Below are 9,508 nucleotides of genomic sequence, written 5' to 3'. Positions count from 1 at the left end.
AAAAAAAAAAAAAAAAAAAAAAAAAAAAACAACCCCCAGAGAAAGACCACGAGAAGCCCAGACTGTAATAAGCAAGGTTTAATCAGCATAATACAAACATGATTGGAACTCATCTACATCCCCATTACAACGAGGTAGAGAGGAGTTGTATCTCCTCTGTGGGGTAAGCTTTTAAAGGCATAACTACAATGAGAATCTTTGAAGCTGCTTTGTCACGGGTACAAGGACTTTTGCTCCCTCCCATTCTGCTAAGTCAGCTTTTTCCTTGTTCTTAGAGCAAGACCACTCACTGTTCCTGAGTCAGGCCAGCTTTATCAGCCTGTACCAGGTGGCTGGCTGGGCTGAGCTAGGTGACCTTGTGCTTGGAATCTCCCAGGTGGGAGAGGGAAAGACCACTATCTTCCTGGGAAAACATTCTGCTAGGAAATTTCTTCCCTTTGAGAATAAGGGGTGAGGGTCCCACAAAGGGCACTGACTGATCTTTCTAGAGGACCTGGGTTCAGATCCCAACACTGACATGGTGGCCCATAACCATCTATAACTTGAGTTTTAGGGGAATCCAATGCCCTCTTCTGACCTGCAGGGGCACCAGGTGCACAACACACATGGTACACAAAATGTATAGAAGTGAAAGACTCATACACATTTCAAAAAAAAAAATCTTTGTTCGAAAAGTCAATTAACAGAGAGGTTCAGACCTCAGATTCACTACATGAAGCTCAAGAATGGGCAAATTTAAGGGTCCTGGGCATCTCTCTGGGCTGGGCACATCAAAGTGCACCCATCATACTTTTGTACATCACTTTTGTGTTGTGATATTTAAAAACCATGGGGCAAGTGACCAATAACCTTTGAGACAAAAGGTGAATGGGGCAGGAGGCACGACAGAAAATGACTAACCTCTGATGGTGCTGATGTCTTGGCTTCTGTGAACCAAGGAGACCTAGAATGGATTTGGGGGCAGAGAGGGTTCCATTGGGAAGGAAACAGTGGCAGTGGGACGGGCCTCTGCCTGCCACACACATTGAGGATCTGCAGCCTCAGGAGGCTTCGTGTCTCCTCTTTAATGTCTGATATAATTCAACATGTGACACTGGGCTTTTCCTCAAGGGAAGATTTATAGCCTGGCGGTGATGGCACACGCCTTTAATCCCAGCTACAGAGAAACCCTGTCTAGAAAAAAAAAAAAGGAAGACTTTTAATGACTATCCCATAACTTTCATGTAGGTTCTGTCTTGGTCATTTCTATTTCTACGTGACAATTGTTCCATTTTATCTAAATTATCTGATTTGTTAACATAATTACCCTTAGTTTGTATTGTCTTTTCTTTTTTTTTAAAGATTTATTTATTTATTATCTATACAACATTCTACCTCCATGTATGTCCACATGCCAGAGGGTACCAGATCTCATTACAGATGGTTGTGAGCCACCATGTGGTTGCTGGGAATTGAACTCAGAACCTCTGGAAGAGCAGCCGGTGCTCCTAACCACTGAGCCATCTCTCCAGCCCCTTGTCTTTTCATTTCTATAAGATGATCTGAGCATTTTTCTCTCTCCCTTTTTCCACTCTGTCTTCTCTCCTGCTGGCCTGTGGTGCTGGAGCCTGGGGCATCTAAGCTGCACACCTAGCTCTCCCAATTCACTTGTTTTCCTAGTCAGCTTTTAAAGGCCTATCAAATTTGCTGGCAAAGAACCAACTTTGATGTTTTAAGGCGTGTGTGTGTGCGCGCGCATGCAGTACCTGCAAAAGGCAGCTGCTGACATGGGATCCCCTGGAACTGGAATTAGCAGGTGGTTGGTGAGACCTTTTTATTTTGAGACAGGGTTTCTCTGTAGCTTTAGAACTAGCTCTTGTAGACCAGGCTGACCTCGAACTCACAGAGATCTGCCTGCCTCTGCCTCCCGAGTGCTGGGATTAAAAACGGGCATCTGCACCACCTGGCTGGGAGATGCAGGCACACTTCACTTTGTCATCTCTCCAGCTCCCTTACCCATTTCCTCTTTCCTCCACTTCTCTGCCCTAACATTCCCTTCCTTGCTTGTGCTCTCTCGACGCCGAGTCTAGCTTACTTCGCTTACTTTTAGTCCCTTTAAATATAAAGCTATTACTGACTTGAGAACACTTATTGAGACAGGGTTTCTCAATGTAGCTCTGGCTATTATGGAACTCACTGTATGGACTAGGCTGGCCTTAAACTCACAAAGATCTGCTTCTGCTTCTACTTTTTATTTGTGTGTATGTGTGTGAATGTTTTGCTTTTATGGATACATATATATGTCTGTACACCTCATATACCTGGTGCCAAGGAGGGCAAGAGAGAGTATTGAATGGATCCCTTGGAACTGATGTTACAAATGGTCATGAGCTGCCATGTGAGTGCTGGGGCTCAAACACAGAACCTCTGGAAGAACAGCCAGTGCTCTTACCTTCTGAGCCATCTCTCCAGCACTGAGAATTCCACCTTTTGAAAGTAGGCTATTGGCTGGGTTTGGTGGCCCACGCCTTTAATCCCAACATTTAGGAGGCAGAGGCAGGTGGATCTCTGGGAGTTCAAGACCAGTCTGTTATTCTACATAGTAAGGAGACCTGGTCTTAAGACAAAACATACAAAAGTAGGCTATTGCACTCCCTTTGTTCTGCTCTTGCTGTGTTGAGTTTCCGTGTGTTTTCATTCACCTGTACTTCCTAACTCCTTTTTAACCCATTAGTAGTTAAGGTAAGAGCTGGGTGTGCACACAACTCTAGCACTCAGGCAAGGCAGGAAGATGAGGCTTGCCTGGGCTACATGGGGAGCCTATCTCAAAACAGGAAGTGTTATTTCTACATTTTCCTGAGCTTTCTGCTAGTTGTCCACTGTGATTCATTCCACTATGAAGAGATGACAGGGTCCAGTCTGAGACATGCTGCACTGAGAATGTGTATTCCGTAGGTCAGGTCTAGCCAACTCTCTGAAGGTTATGTAATACTTGGCACACACACAAGATTATAATGACAAAGCCAATGCAGTGGAAAGCCGTGAAGTCCCCAGCCCTTACTGGGTCTCCACAGGAGCAAGTCCATGCCCTGGCTTTGTTTACAGGCATGCATGCATAAATCCCGGGAGGCTCAGATTAGCTTTGAGCTTTTCCAATCTTTTGGTTTGGTTCTGACACCCAATCACAGCAGTGCACAGGCACTTGTCGGCTCTTTCTCAATCACATATCCATTCTCTGAGGTCGCACTTCTGGATGGTTGTCAGGTCCACAAGAAACTCGGGACCGTCGCTAGCTATGGCGTTTATTAGCATAACAAAGCACAGGCTGGTTTCCAGGCTCTCAGTGTTGCAAGTCCACACTGGCACTCTCTTACAGCCCTGCCCCCTACTCTAAATTTGTTTTCTGTCCCTGCTCTGGGCTCTTCCCCCCATATCTACAATAAAGACCTCCTCAGTCTTGGGGCTGGGGAGATGGCTCAGTGGTTAAGAGCATTGCCTGCTCTTCCAAAGGTCATGAGTTCAATTCCCAGCAACCACATGGTGGCTCACAACCATCTGTAATGAGATTTAGTGCCCTCTTCTGGCCTGCAGACACAGACAGAATATTGTATACATAATAAATAAATATTTAAAAAAAAATAAAGACCTCCTCAGTCTTACTACCCTGGAACGATCATGTCCCCAGCTGTAGACTTTGTTCCCCCTCATCTTCCCATGTAGATCAGGCTGGTTCAGAACTTGCAGCAACCCTGCCTTTTCTTTTTTAAAAAATATTTATGGTTTTATTATTTTATGTGCATTGGTGTGAAGGTGTCAGATTCCCTGCAACTGGATCTTCAGACAGTTGTGAACTGTCATGTGGGTGCTGGGAATTGAACCTGGATCCTCTGGAAGAGCAGTCAGTACTCTTAAAACCACTGAGCCATCTTTCCAGCCCCAACCCTGCCTTTTCTATAGAGTACTGGGATTACATGTGTGTGGCACCAGAACACCAGACTTGCCAACAGGCTGCGTAAATGTGTTGTCAGCATTCCTTCCTCCTCTTCCCCGGCAGAGGCTGCAGACAGGCCTGCTGTGCTGCCTTACATTCCCTTGGCCCTGGCCTGCTGTTCTTCTATGCCCCTCCCCCACTTAGCAATTGGACAGAAAAGCTGGAAATGGGCTCCTTAGGGTAAGGAGAGGACCACCAGGGTGTTCTCAAATGCAGGCAATCCTTCCCTGCGGTCTCACGGACAGGCAGCCTCCTCCATACTGCAGGGCAGGTGCTGGCAGCCTGCCGAGGATTCCCCTCACCCCTCCCCTGGGTCTCACCTTTCCGGTTGCACAGGAAGGCTGCCTGGGCAGGGCCTCAGGGCCCAGGCCAAGGATGAGGAGCAGTGAGCGTGGGCAGGCCAGGGCTGCTCAGGCCTCTGGCTGTGCTGCAGTCACTTGACAGATAGCTGGCTCCCGCCCTAGGACACACCCAGGGAAGGTGACATGGTGGCAAATGTCTCCAGGGCAAGCCTGAGACACTTTACAAAATAGCTCTGCAACTAAAGCCAACATGGAAAATTCCAGGGCAAAGGAAAATTACCACAGCTTGGGGATAGCCTGAGTGTGGATGAAAACATCTAGACTTTCATTTGGGAACAGGAAGACCACAGCCCCTCAGCACAAAGGAAGGACTCAGGCAGGCCCGCGAGGGAGTCCTTTAATAGATCGCACAGACAAGAGACACAACAGGCCAGCGCCCTGCTTGCGGGCCCAGGCGCTTTGCCAGCAGATGCAATGGCCTCCCCCACCTGGGTGTGGGCAGCAGGGTGGAGATGAGGTGGTTTAAAAAACACAGCTGTACTAATTCTTCACTTTCACAGAAAAGAGGAACTGGGGGAGCAGCTCACTGGAGAATTTACACAGAGCTGAGTCTGAAAGCCCACCCCTAAAGGGGCTGAACCTCCGACCTCCCCCTGAGCTGTCTGCATTCAGTAAGGGGCAGACAGCACTGGGAAGGCCCAGGCCAGTCCACAGAGGAACATGCTGGCTTACACAGCTGCCCTCCCTCTCCCAGCTGTGAGCATTTCTACACTATGTACATTGTTGTGCTTTATTGCCCCCACCCCAGCCTCTGCCTGAAGCTCAGGGTGGAGGGGGGAACCCCCAGACCACATTCAGCTGGGTGAGAGCACCAGGCCCCCACAGGCTGGTGCTCTGTATCGTTCTGAGCCTGCCAGGCTCAAGCCATGGGAGCTGCAGACCAAGAGTACGGAGCCAGCCTTGCCAGCCAGCTCTTCTGAGGAGAAGCAGAAACAGAGGGTCAGTGCTGGACAAGATGCAGGCCAGGTGGGAGCAGGCAGGGCGGAAGGACAAGGCCATGAGTCTGGGGTGTAGGGTTGTGTGCACACGCAGCTGATGGGGCCTGCAGGGCACCCGAAAAGACCCATTCTGTAGCAGTGAGCTTGATGGAGGGTGGGTGTGAGGACCACTGTCCTGAGGCCCCTTGGAGCACAGGGCTGCTTCCAGTTCATCAGGGGCTGGCCCCAGCTCAGGGTGTGTGCATGAGGAGATTCAGGGAGAACCACCAGGCATCCTGTGGGGCTGGGTGAGAAGGGAAGGCTGTGGTGATATCTGTGAGTGTGTCCTCGCCAGGCCAGGGGCTAACACACGATCAGTTGTTCTCAAAGAGCGAGAGCAGGTCATCGCTGCTGTTTGTGGGGAGGTCGGGTGGACCCAGGTAGGAGAGCAGTTCGTCAGGATTGGTCAGTTCTGGGAGCAGCTGAGGACAAAGCAAACACATTAGCAGTGTTGGTCTCAGACCCTTCAGGTCCAGTGGCCATGCTGTCCTGGCCCTAGGCCCAGTGTGGATGCTAAACTGCCCTTCCCCTGCCAAATACTAGGCGCCTGAGTAAAGCCACCTGCCTGTATGAGCTGCCTGTATCTCCCCATGGACGGCCGCTATAGGATAAGAATAGCTCAAGACACATTTCTCAACGGCAGGAGCCAGGGTGCACAACTGGAGGAGGCCCAGCTGTGCACCAGAGATGCACGGGCCCAAAAAGGGATCTCTAGTGTTGTTCCCAGGGGCTTTCTGCTCCGGGCTGCTCCTCATCTTCCTTATGTGGAACCTCAGTAGTTCTCTTATGGCCTAGGTACAGAGAGCCCACTGTCTTTCATGCCTGTGCTCACATCCTGCCTGTGTTGTCAAGATGCAGAACCGAGCAAATGGCCAGGTCAAGCTGGACTGTGAAGACAGTGTTGTGGGCTTTCTTGGAGGCCTCACATACCTAGGTTCCAAAGTCTCTAATCTACAGGCAAGTCAGTCATTAACCACATGTGGGTACTTGGCACCCTATAGCTATTCCAGCTATCCAACCTGTGTGGAACAGCTGCTCTTGGGTGACATTATCTGACAATCTCTCTTGAAGATTCACTGTCTTCCTTTCTATGAAGCAAGGTGGGTAGACCCAGGGACTGATGCAGACAGCCCCCAATGGCTCCCACCCCCCAACACAGGACGGGCTACTCACATCCAGAGCTGGTTCTGGGGCCTCCCCTGCCCCAGTCATGCTGGGAGGTCCCATCATGCCCGTGGCAGGATTGAAGGCCAATTCGCTGATGGGCCCTGTATTTGGTTGACCCAGGGACTGTCGGGATGGAGGGGGAGGATTTGGATGGTGTAGCTGGGAGCCTGGGGTGGGCCCGAGGTTGGGGGTATGCAATCCTGGTGGTCCAGGATTATGGGCTGGGTCCAGGTGGCCTGCTGGTGCCATCTGAGGATGGAGAAAAAGAACTTGTTAAAATAGCTCAAGGACCCTCTGGGGAGACTCTTACCGAGCCTCTGGGCACAGCACTGACCTGGCTTGGGAGGCAAGGAGCAGACTTGTCTGCAGTCAAGAGGCTGCCGGGAATGTCAGATTGGTAGGACATGGGAGGTGGCCCCTGGGTGAACTCGGCAAGGTTTGGGGTGGTGGGTGTAGCAGATGGGAAGGATTCTGGGAAGGTTCCAGGCCCCAGGAAGTTGGAACCTGCAAGAAGATGATCAGGGATGAGACCCGCCACAACAAAGTGCAGTATGTATATAGTGCGGGTCTTCAGGGGACACCCCAAACCGGACCAGTTCATTTCAGAAAAAGTCCTCGCAAGTTTTTCCATGGAAAGCCTCACTCCAAATCAGAGGAACAGGGTGGAAAACTGAGTACCCTATCAGTCGGGATACGAAGGATGGGCATCCTCAGCATGGATTCTGAGCTATAGAGGATAAGCCATCTTCCCAGGGTCACCTGAGGCTCAAGTCTGGGTGTACTGTACTCACCCTGGCTGGGGTAGTCGCTGGGGGCAGGGGCCGAAGGGGGCTGCAAAGGGGCAAAGGGGGCAGCGCCTGGGCCCAGAGCTGCGATCATCTCCATCACACTGGGCATGAGCACATGGGCGGGGCTCACAGTGCGGCAGCGTTTCAGCACTGGCCCATCTGGCTCCTCCTTGATGTGCAGGTCAGGCTTCACAGGTACTGGCTTCCAGCTGCACGTGGGGTCGATGGTAATCTCCTCATAGTCTGAGCTAAGCAGGGACGGATGGGCACTGGTCACTTGCCACCCCAGAGGTGAGGTTTCCAACCAGAGCTTGTACTCAAACCCCCTGCTACCCAGAACCTTCAGGACACTCGGCAGGTGTGTGTGTGGCCCTGGCCTGGAGTGGAGCTGCTTCACCGTGGGAAGAGGCTCCGAAGACTGCTCTTACTCCAGGACTACCTCTGGTGGCCACAGACGAGGGGTGGCAGGCAGGAAGAGCCACTTACTTCTGAATGTAAATCAGGATACCCAGCATGTACTGGTCCACCTCCAGACCCTCCAGCAAGGCCGTCTTACTGTAGAATGCAAAGGAGACTGACTGGTCAGGAGGCCTAGCCCAGCTGGGTATAAGCACTACCATTTCTCCAGCTCTGTCACCTGTGTGATGATTCTGTAAGGGACCCTTGTGAGTTCATGGCATGTATTAGATGACCACTATGATAGTCCAGTGTAAGGGGATACTGTGCAAGGTCACCTAGTAGGGTTCTGCCCTGTCACCTAGTAGTTTCTGCTACTCTGGTCTGTGCTATGGACCACTTCTGACTCTAATTCAAGTTCCACCCTTTAAGGAAGCAGCAGACACAAGACTGACTTACTTGCACACAGGGCACCTCCAGGTCCCCCGCTCACAGTTGAGCTGCAAGTATGACTCCAGGTCAAAGCACTGCAGAGACAGGGAGACAGGGAGACAGGCCATTCCTTACCATGGGTCAGTGGAAGGGGCTGTTCCGAATGTCTTCTGGAAATTGAGACTTATCTGGGTTTATATTTAAGGTGTCAGGTTTCTACTGCAGCTGCATCCTAATAGGCCTAATTTGGGATATCCCCAAACAGCCCTCCCCAGCACTGCTATGCCCCAGGATCAGGAAGTTGTATCCACAGGGAATCTCTTGGCTCAGGGGAGTTGTTAAAAGGCTAAGGCTGTAGCTCAGTGGCAGAGTCCTTGCCTAGCATGCATAAAGCCCTAGGTTCAACCCCTAGCACAACCTCCAAAAAAGGAAGTTTATATATAGGACAGAACACCACTATGCAACCATATGTAGCATGCAGTTAATTGGCTAAAACTGGTTATTTCTGCAGACGGGAACTCTAAAGGTGGGCAGGAAGAAGGCTGCACCCATATCCTTATACCTTTTAAAATGGAACCCCATGAATATAGTAACTAGCAAAAATATAGGGAAAACTGTATGGTATGGTGGCACACATCTTTAATCCCAGAACTGTGTTCCAGGCCAGCCTAGTCTAAAGTCTAAAGTCAGGGATACATGTCACAAACATACTTTTATAGGAAAAAACTGTGATTATGTTTCAAAGGAGCAAGAGGGTCATGCTCCCGTGGTAAGGTCTGCCTTTTTGGTCTGACAGTTGAGCTCAGATTTCATCTGCCAAAGAGGAGGAGGCTCAAGTGTCAGCACAAAATATTGTTTTCTCCAGAGCATGAATACAGGGATGTCTGTCTGCAAGCCCAACAATGGCAGCCTGGTAGGTTGAGGCAGGAAGATCAGGAATTCAGGTTTATCCCCAGCTACAAAGTGAGTCTGAGGCCAGGCTGGGACACATGAGGCCATGTCTCAAGGGGGGAAAAAATCTGAGACAGATTCTCATTATGTACCCAGACTGGCTTCACTTTAAGCTCCTACTGCTTCAGTCCTGTGGGTGCTGGGATTACAGGTGTGTACTGGGATACAGGCACAAAACCTTTCTCAAAGTTGCTGATAAACATGTTTTTATCTGGAGCTCTTACTAGTTACAGCTATGGACAGTACTGTGCATGTTTTAGGTGGGTAAAAGCCAGAAGCAGACCCCTCCTGTGGCTCACGGGTTCTTTCTTTCTAATGCTAATGCAGCTTTCTCAGTTTCTAGTTTGTTTGTTTACTTATTTATTTATTTATTGGTTTTTTTCGAGACAGGGTTTCTCTGTGGTTTTGGAGCCTGTCCTGGAACTAGCTCTTGTAGACCAGGCTGGTCTCGAACTCACAGAGATC

General features: G+C 50.2%; 1 protein-coding gene across 1 annotated transcript in view; it reads right to left on the bottom strand.

The window, feature by feature from the left end:
* Positions 1-4,651: 4,651 nt before the first annotated feature.
* Positions 4,652-9,508, bottom strand: part of Zmiz2 (zinc finger MIZ-type containing 2) — a 17,604-nt gene continuing 12,747 nt past the window's right edge. Inside the window, exons 13-18 of the mRNA XM_026788705.1 lie at positions 8,120-8,222; positions 7,751-7,819; positions 7,268-7,512; positions 6,811-6,980; positions 6,483-6,725; positions 4,652-5,731 (exon numbers count right to left, since the gene is read on the bottom strand). Of these exons, the coding sequence (XP_026644506.1) occupies positions 5,624-5,731; positions 6,483-6,725; positions 6,811-6,980; positions 7,268-7,512; positions 7,751-7,819; positions 8,120-8,222 (938 nt within the window). The 3' untranslated portion in view covers positions 4,652-5,623. The remainder of the gene's footprint in view (positions 5,732-6,482; positions 6,726-6,810; positions 6,981-7,267; positions 7,513-7,750; positions 7,820-8,119; positions 8,223-9,508) is intronic.

This window comes from Microtus ochrogaster, unplaced genomic scaffold (assembly GCF_000317375.1).
Source record: "Microtus ochrogaster isolate Prairie Vole_2 unplaced genomic scaffold, MicOch1.0 UNK6, whole genome shotgun sequence".
Classification (NCBI taxonomy): domain Eukaryota; kingdom Metazoa; phylum Chordata; class Mammalia; order Rodentia; family Cricetidae; genus Microtus; species Microtus ochrogaster.
This window is presented reverse-complemented; position numbering and strand designations above follow the sequence as displayed.